Source organism: Terrapene carolina, unplaced genomic scaffold (genome assembly GCF_002925995.2).
Source record: "Terrapene carolina triunguis isolate 2854851 unplaced genomic scaffold, T_m_triunguis-2.0 Scaffold21, whole genome shotgun sequence".
Classification (NCBI taxonomy): domain Eukaryota; kingdom Metazoa; phylum Chordata; order Testudines; family Emydidae; genus Terrapene; species Terrapene triunguis.
Window position 1 is genome coordinate 24,286,358 of NW_020664372.1, and position 24,040 is coordinate 24,310,397.

Consider the following 24,040-nt stretch of genomic DNA (forward strand, 5'->3'; position numbering starts at 1 on the left):
TACCTGCACTGTTTCAGCAGTAGCCTAACACTCTAATTTACTAGCATTCATTTCTGCAGAAAAGCCCATAGGGCTGCAGCCTAAAAGAGCAAGATTTCAAATGTAGGTAACCACTGGCAGCAGCAGCTGCTTTTGTAAGGGTTTAGATATAACTGAGCATGCCTATGTGATCTGGTCCCTAAGACAAGATAGGGGGATACCTAGTTGGAGAATCCAGCTGGAGTTTAGGCATGAGTTACATGCCAAGCTGCTGAGTGTTGTGAGGATTTAGGCGGTTGCATGCATGCCTGCCCACCAAAACGTAGACACCTCAGGGACTTTAGTGGTGGAAATTGAGGTTCCTATAAGTTTAATCAGCAGCTGAATTTAGGCTTGTGAATGTTAGTGGTGCCTAAATCCCCCTTGTAAATTCTAACCAAATTGAATTAACAGTGGTTGGGAAGAGGATGGAGTACCTGTGAATAGTGTTATATAATTATTTTTAAAGTTGGAACCAACATGCTGGTCATGACCCTACCTCATTTGTTTGCTGCATCTTCCCCATCATCCCCAGGGGTGATTGTTCTGCCCTTTTTTTAGACCCCATTTAATCTTAGTGAGACTACTCACAATGATAAAAAATAATGGAGTGTAAATGTTTGCAGGATCAGGGCTTAGATTGTAAGCACACCAGGTCAGGGACCACGTCTTATGTCATATTTCTCTATAGTGCCTAGCACATTTTGGTTACTGCTATAAAATAAACACACCGCGTATTTAATTACAAGCAAAAATAAAACCTCAGTAACATGATAGCAAAAAAATGCAGATTTATTACTGGGCTTTATTACAAATATGTTTGCTTCTTTCTTGGTTGAAACTTTGTAAGTTGGAATAGCTATTTGCAACTCAGATCATTAACAGTACATCAAGAAAGGAGTTCAGATATCAGCATCAAATTCAAAGCCACGGATTTCAAATTTCTTGGGACCAGATTTCTACAAAAACCCATAATTTAATAAGCCTTGAATCATTTCTAATATACCATACACTGACACATACCAAACACCCATGCCACAACACAGCAATGCATTTTTCTAACAGTACAATCAGTCCTCCAGTACATGACTCATGCAGGTACAGGTATCTGCATCTTTAAAAGTAGCAGGTGTATAGTACTTAACCTTTATGCTATAGCAATGTGATTTGTGTTCTCACTTTCATTCCTAGTGGATTAGGGTATTTCATATTACAAGAGATTTGTTAATAGAGGGCACATTTAAGAGACTCATCTAAAGGACTCTGAAAATAACAGTACTGCTTACTCACTGAAAATGAGAATCATGTTTGAATCAGCAGACGTAGCTATGCTTGTTGGAAATCTGGTATGCACAAAGGAAACAACATCTAAATAAAATATTTAGATGTTTTTAATTCAAACATTTTATTCTTTTAGCAATATGCTACAATTTAGAGCTTGGAATTCCAAAAGACGGTTTTAAAACTAAAAAAAAAAAACATCAAGAGTTTTACAGTTATTTGCTTGATTACTTTTAAACTAGTTGTAAGACTGGACATAATGAAATAAATAAACGACAACTTTACCAAAATATAACATGATCATATATAACCTAGCAATAGGCAAAACTAGCTCAGAAAATAAACTGTCCTAGTCTGAACTTGCGATTCTTTTGGGTAGCCAAACCTTTGTATGAACAGTAACCTCCCCCCCACGACCCTCCACAAAAAACACAACCCCAAACTTTGATTTATTTCTTCCTTCACTTGTCTTTTACAGTCTCATTCCCCCATCGAGTTACTGTTGCCACCTGACCTCCCCAAGTGTACCTGTTGCTCATATTATATTCAGCCTGAGTTCAAGACTTTTAGGATTCTTGATGCAAGGGACACACACGATAAGGATGTGTACCCATAAAGATAAAACACCAGGACTTTCAGGAAGCCAGACCTCAGGGGACTAGTTGAAGAGGACAGGAAGAAGAGTGAGGTCTGAAGAAACTTTAACCAGTAGGGGATTTCCTTGGAAGGAAAGAAAGAACAATAGGGTGACCAGATAGCAAGGGTGGAAAATCGGGACGGGGTGGGGGGGGTAATTGGCACCCATATAAGACCAAGGCCCAAATATTGGGACTATCCCTATAAAATCAGGACATCTGCACATGAAGATGGAAAATGACTTCATATCGTAGGTATAGTTTGCTGTGTGGGATGCTTTGATATGATTCAAATTCTTCTGAGATTCTTTCATTGTTATAATGAATTGTAGGAACTATATGTATCCTAAGAGAAAGCCTGATGTAGCATGGGGAGAATATGTACACAAAGCAATTTGGCTAGTCTTTTTTATATTAAATAAGGAGGTTTTCATCCTTAGATCACAACTACTTTTACAGAGGTGCCTAACAAATATCGTTGGCTCCAATTTTACAGACGCATACGGTATAGCTGGGAGACAGTAAAGCCAACATTTTCAAAAGTTGAGTGCCTCAATTTCACATATCCAAACAGACACCTAGGGCTTGATCTTCAGATATACTAAAACTGACAATTGCAGTTAAAATCAACAGGAACAGCAAGTGCTCAGCACATCCCGATAGTCAGACCCTAAGTATGACAAGCTGGACACTCGAAAATTGAGGCTCCCAAAGTTAGTGGATGCTTTTAAAATGTTTCCATGAGTAAGTCAAAATTACAGTGATTAACAGTAGCAGTTGAGTACAGACCTTATTCCTAATCTTGTGCTTTATTCACTGGAGCATGCTGCCTACCTTTGCTCTTTCTTTGTAATTTTGTTTAAATGAGTGAACAGCAAAGTGACCAAGCACTTGTGACCTCAGTCTATTGCCATGGAAATTAATACAATGTCACAAATATAGCTTTATGACTTCACTGCATAATCAAATAGTAAAGGATTGGTCAGCTGGCAAGGAGAAATTAGCAATGGTAATATTTGATATTCGATCAATTAGCAATGGTGGCAAGAAAAAATTATTAAAAAACCAAATGGGTCTTAGCTTATAAAATCTTCCTGTGAAACCCCTCTCTCTATCTCTTTTTTTTCTCTTGCAGGCAATATTTTCTATACTGACTCAGGAGTTCGTTATCAGGTGTGGAAAATTAAACATTTTAAAAAGGTAAGTTGATAAATATTTTAATAGGCCTAATACATTGAATGAGTTGCATTACCAAGTTGTTTGAGAGGATAAAGTGGAAGATATGGGATTAGCTATTCTATTTAGTGTTCTTGAAAGATTTATGGGGTATTTTATATAAACAGAATCTTGTCCATTAGTTCTTCAGAAGCCAGTTGAGCTCTGACATTATACTCTGCTATAAGTGTATCATTGCTATTAAGTTCATATAAGTGATTACCTTTCATTTTTATTGAGCTAAATAATTATAAATTAAAACACTGAAGACCAATAAAAAAGTTAAGTGATATTAAATAGCCTGAAAATAAATCAAGAAGAGATCATGGGGTTGGTACTAGAAGAGTAAATCAACATTTTCAAATACAGTACAAAATAGGAGGCCCAATCCATCTGAAACTCAGAGTAGGAGGACAAGTCAGCATCCCCAGACAAGTGCGTGTAATGGGTTTGCTGCATAATGAAATGCAGAGATTTCGTGTCTTAAGTATAATATTGATCTATTGGATTAATCCAAAACTAACACTACATGCCAATAAGGATGATCATACATGTGAACTGCATGACAAGAATAATAATTTAGAACTCAATTACATCAGACATTGTGAATAAACAAATTGGCTTGTTTTTGTGAAGTCATTTCTTTTGTCTACTAGAAACTAGTTTCCATAGCAAAATCCATTTTTTTTTATTTTTTTTGTCTAGAGGCCTATTTAACACAATACCTTCTACATTTGATGCATATTAGGCTGAGCTGTAGGACAGAATATAAAAATCTATAAAAACTTGCCACTTGTATTTTAGTTCCAAATGTGGCACTCTTTTCCAAGCAAAATAACATTTAAAAAGTAGAGTACTGTAGATGTAAAACATTTCCGTGGTATTCAGAAGGGCAAGATCATGTAATAGTCTGTACTATGGCAGACATTTGCCTTACATTTTAAACAGTTTCATATTAAGGGGAGTGGTATATTAAGAATATACCAGAACTGCCTGTACAATATTATCACACAAGTTAGGAAAGCTGCAAATATTGCATGAATCAATTTCTTCCTATGGAAAAAAAATATAGAATGCAGAAACATGGAGAGAAAGGAGATCAAATCTCTCAATTCGCACATCCAATAGACTGTTCTTCCACTTTCTTTTTAAAAAAGATAAATATTTATGGAAGCAGCAAGTTTGTTGATCTATGTAAATACCAGCACACAAATAGCATTTGACTCCCTCCTCTATGTTGCTAATTAAAAGTTTAAAGTAGGGCTGTCAAGTGATTAAAAAATGAATCGCACTGTTAAACAATAATAAAATACCATTTATTTCAATATTTTTGGATGTTTTCTACATTTTCAAACATACTGAATTCAATAGAATATATTTCAATTACAACAGAATACAAATTGTACAGTGCTCACTTTATAGTTATTTTTATTACAATATTTGCACAGTAAAAAACAAAAGAAATAGTATTTTTCAATTCACTTAATACAAGCACTGTAGTGCAATCTCTGTCATGAAAGTTGAACTTACAAATGTAAAATTATGTACAAAAGAAACTGCGTTCAAAAACAAAACAATGTAAAACTTTAGAGCCTACAAGTCCACTCAGTCCTACTTCAGCCAAATCGCTCAGACAAACAAGTTTGGTTACAATTTGCAGGAGATAATGCTACCTGCTTCTTTTTTACAATGTCACCTGGAAGCGAGAACAGTCATTCGCATGGCACTTGCTGGCATTGCAAGGTATTTACGTGCCAGATATGCTAAACATTCGTATGCCCCTTCATGCTTCAACCACCATTCCAGAGGACATGCGTCCATGCTGATGATGGGTTCTGCTCGATAATGATCCAAAGCAGAGCGGACCGACGCATGTTCATTTTTATCATCTGAGTCAGATGCCACCAGCAGAAGGTTGATTTTCTTTTTTGGTGGTTCGGGTTCTGTAGTTTCCGCATCCGAGTGTGGCTCTTTTAAGACTTCTGAAAGCATGTTCCACACCTCGTCCCTCTCAGATTTTGGACAGCACTTCAGATCCTTAAACCTTGGGTCCAGTGCTGTAGCTATTTTTAGAAATCTCACATTGGTACCTTCTTTGCATTTTGTCAAATCTGCTGTGAAAGTGTTTTTAAAATGAACATGTGCTGGGTCATCATCCGAGACTGCTATAACATGAAATATATGGCAGAATGCAGGTAAAACCAAACAGGAGACATACAATTCTCCCCCAAGGAGTTCAGTCACAAATTTAATTAACGCATTTTTTTTTTTTTAAACAAACATCAGCATGGAAGCATGTCCTCTGGAATGGTGGCGGAAGCATGAAGGGGCATACGAATGTTTAGCATATCTGGCACGTAAATACCTTGCAATGCCAGCAAGTGCCCTGCGAATGACTGTTCTCGCTTTCAGGTGACATTGTAAATAAGAAGCAGGCAGCATTATCTCCCGTAAATGTAAACAAACTTGTTTGTCTTAGTGACTGGCTGAAGAAGAAGTAGGACTGAGTGGACTGGTAGGCTATAAAGTTTTACATTGTTTTGTTTTTGAGTGCAGTTATGTAACAAAAAAAAATCTTTTATGACAAAGAGATTGCACTGCAATACGTGTATAAGGTGAATTTAAAAATACTATTTCTTTTGTTTATCATTTTACAGTGCAAATATTTGTAATCAAAATAAAGCGAGCACTGTATACTTTGTATTCTGTGCTGTAATAGAAAATCAATATATTTGAAAATGAAGAAAAACATCCAAAAATATTTAATACATTTCAATTGGTATTCTATTGTTTAACAGCGCGATTAATCGCAATTTTTTTTGTTAATCGCGTGAGTTAACTGTGATTAATCGACAACCCTAGTTTAAAGTGCAGCATACTCCAAAAGTGGTGCTGTACAAACATCTCAGTCATTTCCATAAATATTTTCTCAGTTTATCAATTAAAAGATGTTTTTTTTCCCCTAATTGCCACTTCAGGAAACTCACCCTGAGTTCTGAAAGCTAATCTGGATTTCTTCTGGTTCATGTGCCAGTAGCAAAGGAGTCTGCAGGTCAGTTTCTGTGTGGCTTTGTGCTTGGTTCATCCCTGATGCAGGGACTCCAAGTTGCAACTTCCTGAACCAGTGGGAGTTGCTATGCCCAAGGAGATAAGGATTAACCTGTGGCATAGAGTAGACTGTGTTTGCCCCACCATCCTGCCACAAGGGTTGAGACAACTTTAACGGCTGCTTGGGGAACGGTTCTAGGGGAGTCCTGCCAGCAGAGGCTGATTGGAAAAGGCCGCATCAGTGCACCTCCTGTACCACGGCCACACTCACTCTTTAGCCAGTGCTGCCCACTTGTACCACTACATTGTTCTGGGAAGACATTCTGTCCCTGGGGTCCTTCCACCCTAAAATACCTTGACCGAGTGCACCATCACATGTGGCCGATAACCCTATGCTTGTCAAATTATGGCTTCATGTACACCTTTGCCAACCCCATTGCCTTCAACGGGTTTGCACAGGCACAAACAAAGTCAGAATTTGGACCTACAATTGTAATGATTAACCATTCCATTGATGTGCTATATAGACTGTAATCCACTTCACTCTCTGAAGTAAATATCTATGACTCCGCATACGTGTAACGGATCACATTTTCAAGTAGGAAAGTGCCATTTCTTCCAAGTCACTTTCTCCATTTTAGTATTCTACATTGATGCTAAAAGTCAGATGAATGAGTCAACTGCATATGAAAATAAACTTTGCTATTTACTTATAGTGTTGTGAAGTACAGTTTTGAAACTCCACCCTACATTAATTTCACATACCCGTGTCAGTATATTTAATGGGCTTTAAAAACAGTTAAAGATTTCAAAAAACAAAACCAGAAAAGATAACATTTTTTTAGCTGAAATTTTAGATTCTACAGTTGAGTCAACTGAAAAAAAAGATACATTTCCAATGTAAGACCAAATCAAGCATTTGAGTGTGCTTTAGTGGTGCTGTAATTATTATTTGTATAAAACTGTGACTGAATCCCTTACATGGTTAAAAGTAGCCCTGTAACATTAAAGGTACGCAGCATGCACTGACAGCCTAAAAAGAAACATCAGACATCGCCTTTCTTTTGCAATTGTTCCAGTTTTCTTTTTAAGAGGCTGTAGTTTTCCTTGGTCCCGGGTGCAGCAGGGTCAAGCTTCAGAGAGACTTCATAGTGTTTCTTGGCTAAGTCAAGATTTCCCCAGCGATGGTAAAGCACAGCTGAAACAGCAATGAGGAGTTTTCATTAGCAATATTTTTGAATAATGTGCAATCTTGCCAATCACTTGGAAAACAACATTAAAGCATTTGTTTCCAATAAAGGTTTTTTTGGCTGGTTAGTGGCACAGTAGTAGTTTGTTCTTCTGCCAGCTGCAGGAGCAGAGCTTGGGAAAAGAACCAGCCATGGAATTATGGAGGAATGAAATATGTTGTAGCCATAAATTACTGTATTTATATGAGCTCATAAAGGTTTACAAGCATAGCTCAAATGAACCAATTTGCAGCCACCGAAGTTCTGCCGTCTCTGGACTACTACGTGCAACCTATCTGATCTATCATACCATGTGACAGCTTTTAGTTTTTGATGCCCCATTTCCTTGATGGCTTTCTAGAAATTAGTCAGAATAGAAATCCACCTAGCAAGAACAGTCTCAAAACTTCTTTTTATACACAGTGAACATAAGGGAACAAACAGTGCATTTGATAAAAGTTTACACTTGAGGAGTTAGAAAGGTTCTTACCCAAATTACCATGATAACTGGCTGCATTTGGATTGGCTTTAATTGCCTTGAGGAACAAAGCTTCAGATTCCTGAATAATTTGGAAGAAGATGTCAACAGTATAGGTTACTCTTGTAGTACACAAAATGCAAAGTGCACCAAAGCACCACAAAGACTTCACAAATTGTATTCGAGTTGTAGCCATATTTTCTCATCTATACAATATATTACCTCCTCACAATGTTATATATAACATGGTCTGAACTTGTTGCTCTCTGGTGGCTGCAGCCTCCACTAAATATAAACTACACTAATACTTACTACACAAGCACCAACGTATCACAGGCTTCTGTTATTGTAGCAGGCAACTAGAGGTACCCACTATGGTTAAGTTTGTAAAGCAGTGTACATTTTAATCAAATTTTCACATATTCCTAATGTTTCAAAGCGTTCACCTTTTAGGTAGAAGTTTTCCCTGCTTGTTATTGGCCCAATATTCTATTTTGTATTGTTTTTAAGTTTTAAACAAAAGCTTTTGCCTTTAAGTTACATTCTTCCCATGGTTATAAAAATAAATCACTTTTTAAATTTTATTAAAACAGACTAACAGTAAACACATCTGAAGCGGAGGTCTGAATATAATCCACATTGAGGAACAGTACCTCTACTTTAAAACATAAAAACTACAAATCACTGGGAAAAAAATCACTACATCTACAAGTGTCCTCTGAATATTCCCACTTGTGGGATGTGTCCTTAGCATTGTTGATGTTTGGGAACCTTTTAGAAAAGCAAAAGCCTCTCATGACCTCTCACCAAATGTTCAGAGCCAAGATTATAAGAATCTGGTCAGTTTCTTAACCACTTCAAGTTTTGTCTTCCCAAAGCTAGCTGCCAGTGCAGAGACCTTTGCTCTGTGCCCAGAGAATCCTTCTTGTTAAAAATCATCATGTTAAAAAAAATAAAGTTAAGTTTAGATATTTTAGAAAGGTAATTTTAGGTAGTTTCTGTGCTGCTGTATATTTTAGATTCTTGGACAGTCTCCAGCTCAGTTCCCAGGCAAAAGTCTTAAGAGACAAAAGGCCAGCTATAAGTGGTATGTTTCATGTTCCTTGAGTCTGTGGGTGTAGATAGTCTGCATAGACAGACGTGCTAGCTCCGCTCAAGTTGGAGCATTCAAAATAGCAGCGTAGCTGCCGCAGCACGGGCAGTAGTTTGGGCAAGCTGCAAGAGTATAATCCCGCCCAATCCTCTAGGTATATATTTGGCAGCTAGCCCAAGGCACCATCTGTGCCACCTCAGCCACACTGCTATTTTTAGGTGCTAGCTCGAGCAGAGCTAGCATGTATGTTTAAGTCTACCCACTCTGGGAATTGCACCTTCCAGCTGTTGTGTAGGCGTACCCTAATGCACAGTTACTGTCCAATGCACCTCAGGAAAGGCCACTACTTCCTAGAAGATTGTCTGGTGTACAAGGCCGTTACATCTTAGGTCCAAAAACCAAATACAGGCTGTCCTGTGAGAAAAGTTTTATAAACCACAGCCATGAAGGCCTACTCTATCCTTATATGGGAACAAGCTACTGAACCATGCATCTGAATTCTTTAAAGTGGGGAAAACAGGCCTTTGGTGGCAGGATTGGCATCTCCATCTGTCTCCCAAGTTCATTGCACATACACACACAGCAAAATCCTCCAAACATACTTGCCCTAACAGCAGGAGCAGGAAAAAAGTAAAAAAGATTAATAAAGTCACACTTCCCACAATGTTGGAATCTCTCTGCAATCTTTGCTGTATTATCCAATATGCTGGAAATTCTAAGATTATAGCTAAAAAGTAGACTTCTACTTTTTCCATTGTGAAGATACAGCCATCAAAGTGCACAGATGTGTTGCTGCCCAGTTAACCCAGTCTTTCAATAAATTGTCACCAGCCACACAGTAGGAGCAGCAAACATAGGAACTCATTCCTCCTCTACCCAAGTATTATAGAGTACTGTTATTGTGCGTGGTGTTCTCCAGAAAACTTAATAAAACACGTTTGCAGCTGACTCCCATTACCATATGCCTTCTGGCACATACTTATTGAAAAGATTTTATTGCCATTGCTTTGCTCAGCAGTTAGTAGAAGAGCATCAGATGATTAAAGGCAATTTGAAGACTATCCCATTGCATTAAATAAACATTTCAGTACACTGGGCAATATTTCAGTTGGTCTGGACAGCCAAATCTTTAAATTAAGTGTTGTCAGGATACTTGCAGCACTGTTTGTAGCAAAAGCTTTGAAAAAAGCATGCTGCATATTCCATCTGCTGCCAGAGTTGCAGCACAAAACGAGTTTGTTTTTACCTCAAATATGGAGACACGTTGACTTAGCCAATGGGGCTAACATCTTGTATTTCTTGAACAAAAACACTGTGAATATACATATAATATACACATACTTTCAAAGCATTAGAGATGGCTTCCGAGATCTGTGGTTGCTTTGTCCATTTCAAAAAGGGAGTATATTTAAGGAAGGAAACTAATTTGCTAAAACCAGATCTCAGTTAAGAATTTCCATCTTTCGTATGCTTAGGAGTTACATTTCTGTAACAATAAGTCATCCGTTCTGGAAAAATGCATAGTGAATTTGAAACTACAGGGAACATTGCTGCAGTCATATTGAAAGAAAACCTAGCTTTCAAGCTGGCAAGACATTTCCAAATCAATAGAATGCTTCAAAAGGAATATGGATTGAAAAAAATATGCTTAGTGTGCTTCAAGGGCAGAACTGACACTTTAGCAACCCTTATGCAGACACATTATTTATGAGATTATCTATCCATTAGGTACTGGAAGCCATATCATCATTCAATCTTTCTCCCCAACACAAATTTCACTCAGCTTGTCTAGGCACTTGACACGTTCTAATCTTGAATCTTTTTCCTAGAAGATATCTCCGAGATACAGCCCTTTCTCTCTATCCTTATAGCTAGAACTCTTGCCCAAGCTCTCATCATCTCCCATGTAACCCACTGCTCCCTAGCCTTCCTGATGCCTACATTCTTCCCCTCCAGTCCATAGAGAAGGTAGCTGCTAAGACCATTTCCCTTCCCTGTTGAACAAACCACATCAGTCCCTTCTTTGAATCCCTCCACTTGCTCTCCCCTGCTACACCACACCAAGTTCAAGTTGCCTGTTAGTGCCTTTTAAGGCCCTGCATAACTCCACACTTCCCCACTGATCATACTGAGCTTCTCATCACATTTTCCCCCACTACCATTTTCTGGTTCCTTCCACTCCACTAATAGTGACAATCTCAGAGCCCCATTTTCTCCCACAACCATCTCTTGTAATTTCTTCCATACTACCCCCCTGCAAACAGGATGACTTTCCTGAGCTGGTCATAAAAGAGAAGAGGGGAGGTGCTTTGAAGTCCTCTCTGAAGGCACATTTCTCCTGTGACAACTACAGCAAACTTGATAGCTTAGATACATGGCTAGGTTTCACCATCCTGAAAAAGGGCAAGAAAATGGAGATAAATATCACCTGACACTGTAATCGGTGAAAAAAATATATTTCTATCCTGAAAGGTCTTGAGGTCATAAATGCTTCTCATTCAAGATGTACTCAGGATGTTACTTCAGTGCTATATTATTGCTACAAATCAAAGGATCTTAGTGGAGCAAACATTGTTTATATGAGAAATCCAAAAAGCTTCCCAGATTATTCATCTCTTCCTGTCACTTACATTTCAGATGATGAGGATAAACACAGAGGCAGTGAGGACAACTACATTTATTCACAGTAGGTGGCTTATTCTCGGTCAGTGATTCCACAAAATAAGACTAACTTTTGGCTCATTAACAAGCAAACATAACTCAAACCCTTCGTGACACATATGTAGAGCTGTGTGCCACTGCTGATCCAAAAACACTCCACAGATGCACGAGTTGACTTTGATAGCTTGCTCCTAAACTACCCATTACAAAAAATGAGACCAAACGGAACAGTTAATTGCATTTTTTTTCCTTGCTGCCCTTCCATTATGTCGTTTCCTGTTAATATGTGTTTTATTTCTCTTTCATGCTGTAGCAATGGTGACAATTACTGATGAGAATATTTAATCAAGAGACTGATTCTTGTTACATGCGGCAGTCAATTCCTTTCAGAAACAAATGTCTAACACTTACCATATAAACTGTGTTTACCTCCTTATTTGCAGATGTTTTCTTTATGTCCAAGTACAAGGACTGGTTGGTTCTTTCAGTCCTGTCCTATCTACATTCTTAAATACATTATCTGGCTCTATTTTTCAAAATATACACCACAATGATTGGATGCCCCAAAGTATTTCCAGATTTATTCTCATGACACAATGGATGCTAAGGAATTATCATCTCTATTTTACATTTGGGAAACTGAGGCACGGAGAGATTAAGTATCTTGCCCAATGTCTCACAGGAGTTCTGTGGCACAGTGGGACACTGAACCTCAATCTGCTGAGTCACAGTCCAGTGCCTTCCTCCCACACATTTCACTTTTAAATGCAAACATTCAGATCACTTCCCCCTTTACATACCTTATATTTCTGTGATTTTCCCAGTACATTTGCCAAAGAAAACATAAGAGAATGATCATTAGGTATCAGTTCCAGGGCCTCTCTTCCAACTGCTTCGGCTTGTGCTAAATTCCCTGGGAGTGCATACCGTGACAAAGGAGAGAAGGGAAAGAAAAACAGAGAGAGAACTTTTAACATAGATAATATTTTAGATACTTTCCACACTTTGAGCATATGTATACTGTATTATAAAATAAGGCTACAATTCTGTCACAGAGGTCACAGATTCCATGACTTTCTGGAACCTCTGGGACTTCTTCAGGGGCATAACTGAAGTAGCTGCCATTCCCGTGGAGCCTGCCTATGTTAATGCGCGCTAGCTACCTAGAGCACGCCAGCATACAGAGCAGTTAGAGTGCAACATGCAGCCTGTGGCTTGGGCGGTGAATCCAGCACCCCAAACTCCACTGACAATTGCAGTGATTTACTTCCTATCAGACCCTCACTGCACAGGCTGTGGGAGAAGAAGAGGAGCAGCGGGAGAGGGATCGTGACAGAGGAGGGAGAAAAGGAAGAGTATCATCATCTTGGGAAGGAGGTCCACACCTGGAACTGACCAAGGTAATTATGGGCCCTAGGAGGCATAAGAGGGCAGCTTTCCTAGTGCCGATTCTCCCTTTCTCCCTGTTTGGGGGTGGGAGTCAGGAACATAATGTGGGGAGGGGGGCAGGCGCCCATCTTGGCCACAGACAGGAAGGGGTGGGGGAGAGATCTCTATTTTTCTAGGGAGTGAGGAGAGAGAGGTTCTGGTTTCTTTGGGGTGAGGGGAGTGGGGGAGAGAGAGGTCCAGGCATCCTCCTTTTTTTTCATAAACATCCCTAAAAGTCTCAGAGCCAGGTTGGCATTTTTGCTATCCCTCTATCTATAGCTTCAAGGTTTATACAAACTGTTATGTAAGTAACCATCAAAACCATTAATATACTGTACCTGTATTATCAAGCAATATAATCATGTTGTTCCAAGCCAAACTATGTTCTGGTTTCAGAACTGTAGCATTCCTCCATGCATTCAATGCATCTATGTGGCGATTCAAATCTGCATACTGAAAGTAAGGCAATCCACAGTAATTACATCCTGCTTTGCTTTTGTCATACAATTCATGCTAAAAATGGTACAGAGATACTCATTTGTCTTGTTCAGTGTTCCCCATGTTCTTTTCAGAAAAGAAACTAAAACATGTATGTAGTATCAGAATACTATCCCATTCAGCAGACAAGGATGCATTAAAGAGGGTATAAAGTGTTTAAGAGTGGTGGTATTTTTAAATCTTTAGAGATAATCCCTTTTTATGAAAAATTCATATTTTCCTTTTGCTCTTCTGGTATGATTTGTGTATGGTTTTTAGATATACATGTGCCTAGAGGGAAAGGATGGGCATATACATATTTTTTTTTTAAATCTAAATAAAATATTGAGACCAATCTGCATTGCCTTTTTTTTTCTTTTTGGTATAGCTCTGTTACACAACAGGTTGTTGACGTATACTCATTTTTTTAGAACTGAAGCCAAGATTTTGAAAAGTGACTAGTAATTATCTCCTGGAGGAAAAGGTAGCTTTGTGAAGCATAGAAGCTAGATTTTTGCCCAATATATTTGTATGTTTTTATATGAAAAAGTAATGACAAACTCAGGAAGCATGCCTCTTTTGTAGATGAGGGAGAGGTAGATTGGGGATTGACAAGAAATGGTCTTAAAAACATGAGATCACCCCCAATCTACACTCAAGCAAATCTGAGTTATTGTCAGTGTTGAGCGATAAAGCAGAATTTACACTGAAAATCCAGCTATCACAATTTAAATCACTTTTTAATCATATGCCACAATGTCATTCAAAAAACACTTACCAACCGTCCTAAATTGTAGTAACAATCTGGGTATTTATTCCTGTGTTTAATTGCAGTCCAGTAGCTTTGCTCTGCCTCTTCAAACCTTCTTAAACTATTCTGTACTATTCCTAGATTCATCCATGCAGCAGCAAAATCAGGCCTAGGCAAAAATTTTAATACACATTTTAGCATTTGGAATATAAGATCCCATTGTACTGTTTGTGGTGCAACAATGCTTGCCATTCTTTTAACGTACTGTATTTGCACAGCTAAGGACAGCAGCCCCTCTGCTTCCTGGAGCTCATTTCTTTCTTTCAAGATATTTCCAAGGTTGTTCATGGCATGTACATATTTGGGGTTCAACCTAGAATCGAAGAGAAATTTGTTACTCGTAGGGAAACAAGGTACTGTAGTCATTCCCTTTCCTTTCAGCTGGATGATTAGTTATGTGACACTGCAAAATTTTGCAGCTGAAATCCCAAAGTCCTCAACATTTTCTCAGTCTTACTGTGCCTGAGAAATTAAAGAACTTTTAGGATAGCTTAGTGAAATAATAAATTGAAAATACCTTACAGCTTCCCTGTAGTATTTGATTGCAGCTGTTTGGTTGCCTTTATCAGCCAAGTTTTTGCCAACATTGTAGTGCACCTGAAAATACAAATAAAAAATGTATCCAAATGTTCCAGACAGTCAGATATATTGTGGGACCAAGTTGCTAAAGTTTCTGGCTACAAAATCAGTATTCATTTATTTCAGTGCTGAACCTTTTCATAGCTACTTTACTTTTTTCACACCTTTAAGACTTCTTTCCCCCAGGCTAGCAGTCAGGGGTGGGAAAGGTTCCAGTTGGTTCCTGAGATATGGACTATCATGAAGAGGGCCCAAAAGAATCTGAGGAAGAAATGGACAAGTTGGGATCAGGGGCGGCCCGTCCATATAGGCGAACTAGGAGGTCGCCTAGGATGCCAAGTTAAATGGGGCGCCAAATTCGAGGAAAAAAATAAAAAAAAAAATGGAAAAAAAATGAAAAAGATGAAAAAATACAAATAAAATAATGAAGATGTCATTATTTCAATTCCCGTGCGCATATGGAGGGAATATGAATTATAATTCATTTCTCTACACTTCTGAGAATTTATTAATATGTCAAATCTTTTATTTACTGCAAAAAAAATATTTTAGCAATTTTTTTTTTCAATTTGCGACATAGGGTCAAGATGACCCACTCTGCAATTTTGATAAGCAATAACTCAGCCACAATGAAACACATCCACCAGCGACAAGAGCTGCAATGCTAGTGACACCTAACTCGAATATACATCAAGGTCGCATAGCCGGAAATTCAAATAGAGCGGAGATATCGCGAGTTGATACATGTCAAACGGTCATTTTAACACATGTCGCTGGTAGATGGTTAAGAATCGAGCGAATACTGTGGAAAATTGTGTTGCTTGGTGCCAAAAAATAAAGAATAATGTCTTTCAGCATTAGGGTGACCAGATGTCCCGATTTTATAGGGACAGTCCCGATATTTGGGGCTTTTTCTTATATAGGCTCCTATTTTACCTCCCACCCCCATCCCGATTTTTCACACTTGCTGTCTGGTCGTCCTATTCAGCATTATAAATCCAAACTGTGAGTATCTTTAAGCGTTATTAAACCTTAGTGTTATTATCAGGCTGCATAATTATGAACTTTTCTTTGTTATAACTGGTTCATATATAATAAATAAGGTCCATAAAAGAAAAGTAACAGCATTAATGCTTAATAGACTACAAAAGTGATGATGTCACACTCCAAGCGGGTAACCGTGAGGAAGGGGATTACTTTCCAAACAACCGGTGTCAGGTTATAATGTTGAAAAAGGTCATTTAGTTTCCGTGTAAAAACTGTAACTAACTGTTTTAATAGGTAAGTGACTGAATGTTACTAATCATTGAACCTTTAAGCAGTGAAAAGATGCGTTGGGATGGCTGCAATGTGGTTTAAATTGCCAACCATGTGGTGGGTGTGTCAGCCATCCTTAACGCTATAATGCTTGCAGTCGGGAGCACAGTACATAATATTCAAATGCCCATGGCAGAAAGAGGAAAAAGAAAACCCTCAGGAGCTGAGTATCATTAACCAAAGGCTGAGAAGGAAAAGGACCAAGAAAACAGCAGGGATCCTTCCTGAAATATCTTCTCTTTAATCCAAATAAAGATGGAAGCAGTTCACAACATCCAGATGAAGGAATTTTACTTGGAGAGGAGGTTAGCTCACATCTGCATGGAAGCAGTTTGGAACATCAAGATGAAGGTATATTACTTCGAGATGAGGGTAGCTCACATCCACAAAAAAGCAGTTTGGAAACTCAAGATGATGGAAACTTACTTCTAGATGAAGGCAACTCACAGCCTCAGACTGATATGGAAGTGGAGAAAATGTATTCACCTTCAGAGACACATGCAGAAATTGAAGTAAATGAAGTAGAAGGAAGAAAGGACAAGGAAGTTACAAACAAGTTACAGTATGGAGACCCAGCTTCATGGCCCAGATGTGATAACCGTGTGCGGCAAATTCTCATGGAACATGAACCCGAACAAGTTCATGAATTTCCCTAATATGGAAATAAAAGAAAATTCTCTGCTCAGCATTAGAAAAGGAAACTCATTAATGGGGAAGAAATTCATCGAAACTGGTTACAATATTCAGTGTCGAAGGACTGTGTTTTGCTTTTGTGGCAAGATGTTTAGAAATCAAGCAACTGGTACATCACTTACTGAAAATGGTTCAAAGGACTGGAAAAACATATCTTCAATTCTCTCTTCACATGAAAGAAGTACAGAACATTTGGAATGCTTTCAAAATTGGAAAGAACTTGAATTACGATTGAAAAAAGGAAAAAACTATAGAAGAAAATGTGTGTGATCAAGGAAAAAGAATATTGGCAATAAATATTAGAACATCTGATTGCTTTAGTGAGTTCTCAGTGGGCAAAATTTAGCATTCCGCGGCCGGGGTAGAAATGAAAAATTATACAGTCCAGGTAATGGAAACTTTTTAAAATTTGTTGAATACCTAGCTTTGTTTGATCCAGTCATGAAAGAGCATCTACACAAAATAACTGATCATGAAACACCGGTTCATTATTTAGGAAAAAATATGCAGAATGAACTGATTCAAATCCTAGCAAATGCCATTAAAAAGAAAATTGTAGAAGCTGCCCATTCTGCAAAATACTTTTCAATAATACTAGACTGTACACCAGATGTGAATAATGTTGAACAAATGACAATTATTCATTTTGTGGATATGGAAAAGTCTGCAGATGAAGATAATGTTGAAGTGCTCATAAAGGAACATTTTTGGGGTTTCATACCACTGAAGGAGACGACTGGAGCATTTATGACTGAAACTATTCTACAAGAGCTTGAAACAATGTCATTATCTGTTGAAAACGTATGCGGCCAAGGCTATGATAATGGGAGTAATATGAAGGGTAAAGACAATGGTGTGCAAAGGAGAATGATGGAAATCAGTCCTAAGGCCTTTTTCGTTCCTTGCAGTGTGCATTCTCTGAAATTGGTTGTCAGTGATGCTGCTAGATGCTGTTTGGAGGCAAGCAGTTTCTTTGACCTGGTGCAATGTGTTTGTGTGTTTTTCTCAGGCTCAACATGCCGTTGGGAGATTCCGACTCCCCATGTGAATTCTCTAACTGTGAAACCACTTAGTCAGACAAGATGGGAGAGTCGCATTGATGCTTTGAAGCCTCTTCGCTATGAACTTGGAAACATTTATGATGCCCTAATTGAAATGTCTGTTTATAGTACCTGTGTATTGGATCATCTGGCAATACAGCACGTTCAGATGCAGAAGCTCTTGTAAATGGCCTTTCCAAGTTCAAATTTGTGACTTCACTCATTTTGTGGTATAATATCCTTTTCGAGATTAAACTCATTAGTAAGCAGCTTCAGGAAAGAACTTGAACATACATTCTGCCATTCAAAAACTGCAGCAAACTAAAAATATTCTGGAGGAATTCAGAAGTGATGAAGGGTTCAAAAGAACACTGGTAGATTCTCTTGAGCTTGCTGAAGAAATCGACTTTCCAACAGAATTTGAACCAGAGCCAGTTCGCATTCGGCAAAAGAAACAGCAGTTTTCGTATGAAGGACGAGAGACACCCATTCAGAACCCAAAACAAAGGTTCAAAGTGAATTTCTACTTCACAGTCCTTGATACTGCTATTCACTCGGTTGACGAAAGATTTCAACAGATGCAGCAGCTAGAGTCAGTATTTGGCTTTCTATATGATATCTACAGCTTGCAAAAGAAAACAGCAAAACAGATAACAGAATTTTGTATAAAACTGGAGTCGGCATTGACTCATGAAAATTCAAAAGACACTGATACTACAGATTTGTGTAGTGAGTTTCAGGCTTTTTCAAGATGATTTAAGAAACATTCCACTCCTGAAGAAGTACTGAAGTTTGTTTGTGAAAATAAACTAAGTTTTCCAAACATTTTTATAGCTCTACGCATTCTTTTAACTTTGCCAGTTTCCGTAGCTAGTGGGGAACGTAGCTTCTCAAAGTTAAAATTGATAAAAACATATCTGCATTCAACAGTGGTGCAAGAGAGACTTGTCGGACTTGCCAATGTCAATAGAGCATGAAATAGCTGGAAAACTGGATCTAAAAGAACTAGTGACTGAATTTTAAAAACTTAAAGCAAGAAAAGTCATGTTTTAAGAGCACAGAGTGTTATTTATTCTGAGTGTTTTGTAAATACAGGTTAAAGTTCGTTGAAGGGTTTTCTTATTTCTTTCTATATTAGATGTGGTGGTAATGGCAGTTAAAGCAGGATAGCGTAATGGATGATTTAGGATTTGTAATAAAAATTATAATTAACATTTTTAATGCATTTTTATTTGAAATTGGACTGAAGTATCATCTAGCTGTCGTGTACAAATCTGAAAATTTCATGTCTCTACTTTACCTGATCTCAGAAACATTGATTGGACAGACGGACGGACAGACAAACCGAATAATTAAGCTTCTGTTTAAAAAAAAACTGCTTAAAAAAACATTAAAAGGGAAAAAGGGGCAAAATGTTTCCCCGTTTACCAAAAACCTCAGCCTAGATCTGCCCTTGGGGTTTGGGGGTGCCGACTGCATGGTTCACCTAGGGTGCCAGTTGCTGGCAGCTAGTCTAGGGCTGCCCCTGGTTGGGATACTTATACCAGCTATGATTAGCAAGTCTCTTTGCTTCCTGATATTGCAATGAAGTCACATCACTTTCTGTGAGCTTATCCCTTTCAGGATGGGGGAAATAGAGGTACATTAATGGGAAGCTATTTTCCAGCCAGATTAACCACTAGATTGCACCATGTAGGCATAGCCCATTTCAAAGGGCAGGAAGGCTCACACACACACAGAGACATTGATGAAGTGCAGCTTACTTCTTCCATGTAGCCAGCCAGTCAGCTCTACTGGCCATTGCACAAGAGACACATGGGCCAGCTTCCTGGCCACCCTTGTGTCCTCCGAGGGGAGTAAGAACAGAGTAATACCTGCCTTCCACTGCGCACAAGAGATGCAATTCCGCTTGGTTTGCTACTCAAGGGGAGCTCCTGATACTGTTCCCTACCCACTGTGCACCTGGGTGAAGACCGGGGGACGGGACCTATCCTTTAATAATTAGACAGACTATAATATTTTAAATTCTGCCTTGAGAAACAAAACTGCCTTCAATGGGAATATGCACGCTTCCTCCAGAAGAGCACTTTTGTTTCCTGTTTAAACATTTATGGGCTGATGTAGCATTTCATTGTCAAATCAGTATTAAAAGCAAGATGTTAACTGGAAATGACCTATTATATTATGGCCACACACTCCTTTACCAGTCTTAACAGGTAATCATCTTATATTAATAGCGCTAAGAGAAAAATTTCTTACAGCTGTGTAACAGCACAGTGCTCTCTAAGAGCTGGGTGATTGGAAAGGTGTAATCTAAAAATGCACTGTAGTATTTTAGAGATACTGTACGGTAGACCCTCAGCTGATATAAGCCAGCATGGCTCCACTGAAGCTAATGGAGCTACCCCAATTTATACTAACCAAAGATCTGACCCTGCATAGTTGTCTTTGCATAATATACCAGTGGGATTAGGAAATCAATACAAACAATTATCAAGCAGGCAACGTAACCGAATACTGTTCTACAGTAGATTGATACGCATTGCTTGAAATGCAATGCTCAAGAAACAATGTTATTCCCCTACACAAAAGCAATGTTTTTGTCCAACCGATTCCTCGTTTTTTCAGCTAGGGGCAGTAAAAGTGGGAATATGACCATTTTTTTTTTTTTTTTTAAACTCACACATCCTTCAGTTGGAATACTGGTTATATGGTATTCTACATTTTATTCCCTCTTCAACAAAGTAATGTCTGCTCATGAGTACAACCATCTTTCAGTTGTGAAAGAAAATCAAGGATCAAATCTGATATTAAAGGGGACACTTTATTTATATTCTAAATAAACATAAGAACAGCCATACTGGGTCAGACCAAAGGTCCATCTAGCCCAGTATCCTATCTTCCAACAATGGCCAATGCCAGGTGCCCCAGAGGGAATGAACAGAACAGGTAATCATCAAGTGATCCATCCCCTATCGCCCATTCCCAGCTTCTGGCAAACAGAGACTAGGGAAACCATCCCTGCCAATAGCCATTGATGGACCTATCCTCCATGAATTTATCTAGTTCTTTTTTGAACCCTGTTATAGTCTTGGCCTTCACAACATCCTCTGGCAAGTTCCACAGGTTGACTATGCGTTGTGTGGGGAAAAAAATACTCCTTTTGTTTTAAACCTGCTGCCTATTAATTTCATTTGGTGACCCCCTAGTTCTTGTGTTATGAGGCGTAAATAACACTTCCTTATTTACTTTCTCCACACCAGTCATGATTTTATAGACCTCTATCATATCCCCCATTAGTCATCTTTTTTCCAAGCTGAAAAGTCCCAGTCTTAATTTCTCCTCATGTGGCAGCCGTTCCATACCCCTAATCATTTTTGTTGCCCTTTTCTGAAACTTTTCCAATTCTAATATATCTTTTTTGAGATGGGGCAATCACATCTGCATGCAGTATTCAAGATGTGGGCATAACATGGATTTATATAGAGGCAATATGATATTTTCTGTCTTATTATGTATCCCTTTCTTAATGATTCCCAACATTCTGTTTGCATTTTTGACTGCCGCTGCACATTGAGTGGATGTTGTCAGAGAACTATCCCCAATGACTCCAAGATCTCTTTCTTGAGTGGTAACAGCTAATTTAGACCCCATCATTGTATATGTATAGTTGGGATTGTTTTCTCCAATGTGCATTACTTTGCGTTTATCAACACTGAATTTCATCTGCCACTTTGTTGCCCAGTCACACAGTTTTGAGAGATCCTTTTGTAGCTCTTTGCAGTCTGCCTGGGACTTAACTATCTTGAGTAGTTTTGTATCATCTCCAAATTTTGCTACCTCCCTTCTTTACCCCTTTTTCCAGATCATTTATGAATATGTTGAATCAGACTGGTCCCAGTACAGACCCTTGGGGAACACCACTATTTACCTCTCCATTCTGAAAACTGACCATTTATTCCTATCCTTTGTTTCCTATCTTTTTACCAGTTACTGATCCATGAGAGGACCGTCCCTCTTATCCCATGACTGCTTAGTTTGCTTAAGAGCCCTTGTCAAAGGCTTTCTGAAAATCTAAATACACTATATCCAGTGCATCCCCTTTGTCCACATGCATGTTGACACACTCAAAGAATTCTAGTAGATTGGTGAGGCATGATTTCCCTTTACCAAAACCATGTTGACTCTTCCCCAACAAATTATGTTCATCTAGGTGTCTGACAATTTTGTTCTTTACTGTAGTTTCATAAAGTCTGTGATGCTTTCCCTTTCTACAAGGTTGTTGTCAACCACCCTGTAAACAAATATGAATATAAAGGAGACAATTGAAATCAGAGTACAAGATTTTAGGGTCACAAAGATGAATTTCCAGTGTCACACTGTGGCCAAAATGCATAAATTGGAAACTCCAGTAGGATTAGAGAGGTTATTTTACTCCTGTATTTGGCACTTGGGCAACTGCTGCCAGAATACTGTGTCCAGTTCCAGTGTCCAGAATTCAAGAAGGATGTTGATAAATTGAAGAGGGTTCAGAGAAGAGCCATGAGAATGATTAAGGGATTAGAAAACCTGCCTTACAGTGACTGAGCTCTTTAAGTCTATCTATTTAGCTTAACAAAGACAGTTAAGAGGTGTTGATCACAGTCTACAAGTACTAACATGGGGAACAAAAGTATTGACAATGGGCTCTTCATTCTAACAGACAAAGGTATAACAAGAGCCAATGGCTAGAAGTTGAAACTAGACAAATTTAAACTGGAAATAAATCATAAATTTACAAGTAAGGCTAATTAACCATTGGAACAGTTTATCACGGATTGTTGTGAATTCTCCATCAATGGAAATTTTTTACTCCAGACCGGATGTTTTTTTAAAAAGCTATACTCTAATTCAAAATGAATTATTTGAGGGAAATTCTATGGCCTGGATTATATAGGAAGTCAGATTAGATGATCACAATGGTCCCTTCTGGTGTTGGAATCTATGAATATGACTCTTAGGACTTGTCTACACTACTGCTTAAGTCTATGTAATTTATGTTGCTCAGGGGTGTGAAAAAGCCACCCCCCCGAGCGACATAAATTATATCGACTTAAAGTGGTGTCAACACTGCGCTGTGTTAGCTTCCGCCTCTCATTGAGATGGAGTTATTACGCCAACAGGAGAGCGCTCTCCCGTCGGTATAGCACGTCATCACCAGATGTGCGCGGTAGTGTAGACTAGTGCTAAGTTTTGAAGTTTCAGCAGCAAGAATACAGATGCTTCTGCTCAAAATTTCAGCACAACTCCTTTCATCAAACATTTTCTAAATAATATACAAGACAAAATGACCCAGTTTAAATCCTGGACTTATCCCAGGTTCCCTTTTTCCATCTGCAATTAATATCTTCTAGAGGTTTAACAACATGACCGTGCCCACATATATGAGAAAGTTAGACATCTAAACATCAATTGTGTCAAACTCCATGGCCATGTTTGTAACTATTCTGTACAACATGGACAGTATGTTTTTCTTTCATGCGTAGCATAGACAAGAACATCAAAAAGTCAATAAAAGGGATGCTCTCTACATCAGCTCAATAAATCTTTTAACAGTTAGTTATAAATCTTGTGCTGACCTGAAGAGAAATAGTGCCAGCCCTTTTAGTAAGGTACAGAAAATTAATTCTCCTCTGTACATATTCAGTGTTATCATAGCTTGCATTTGACACAAGTATAATTTTAGCATAAACTAAACACCAAGTACATAGCTGCGTTCTCCGTTATGTATGTATCACAAGACTGATATAACAACATTTGCATAGTGTTTTGAAGAAGTGGAGTGATTCGGACTTTGCAAGTGATGACAACCTGTGTATCTAATTTAGTTTGTTTATCATTTTACTTTTGGAATGTGCACAACGTAGAACAGGGGGACTGATATTCCATTCTAAGAGATTATATGTCACATGGCAATATGTATCAAGCAATATCCTTCTTACATCCTCTGAGATATCTGAGGAGAGAGGATATTGTTATCTGACAGAGCAAGCATATT

At 38.4% G+C, this 24,040-nt stretch overlaps 1 protein-coding gene across 3 annotated transcripts in view; it reads right to left on the reverse strand.

The window, feature by feature from the left end:
• Nucleotides 1–6,170: 6,170 nt before the first annotated feature.
• The window catches only part of TMTC4 (transmembrane O-mannosyltransferase targeting cadherins 4), a 72,403-nt gene continuing 54,533 nt past the window's right edge, over nucleotides 6,171–24,040 (reverse strand). For all 3 annotated transcript variants that reach the window (XM_024205355.3, XM_024205356.3, XM_024205357.3), the window contains 7 exons: nucleotides 14,892–14,971; nucleotides 14,580–14,687; nucleotides 14,342–14,483; nucleotides 13,425–13,539; nucleotides 12,459–12,571; nucleotides 7,917–7,986; nucleotides 6,171–7,395 (listed from right to left, as the gene is read on the reverse strand). In XM_024205355.3, coding sequence (XP_024061123.2) covers nucleotides 7,244–7,395; nucleotides 7,917–7,986; nucleotides 12,459–12,571; nucleotides 13,425–13,539; nucleotides 14,342–14,483; nucleotides 14,580–14,687; nucleotides 14,892–14,971 — 780 coding nt within the window. In that variant the 3' untranslated portion in view covers nucleotides 6,171–7,243. The remainder of the gene's footprint in view (nucleotides 7,396–7,916; nucleotides 7,987–12,458; nucleotides 12,572–13,424; nucleotides 13,540–14,341; nucleotides 14,484–14,579; nucleotides 14,688–14,891; nucleotides 14,972–24,040) is intronic.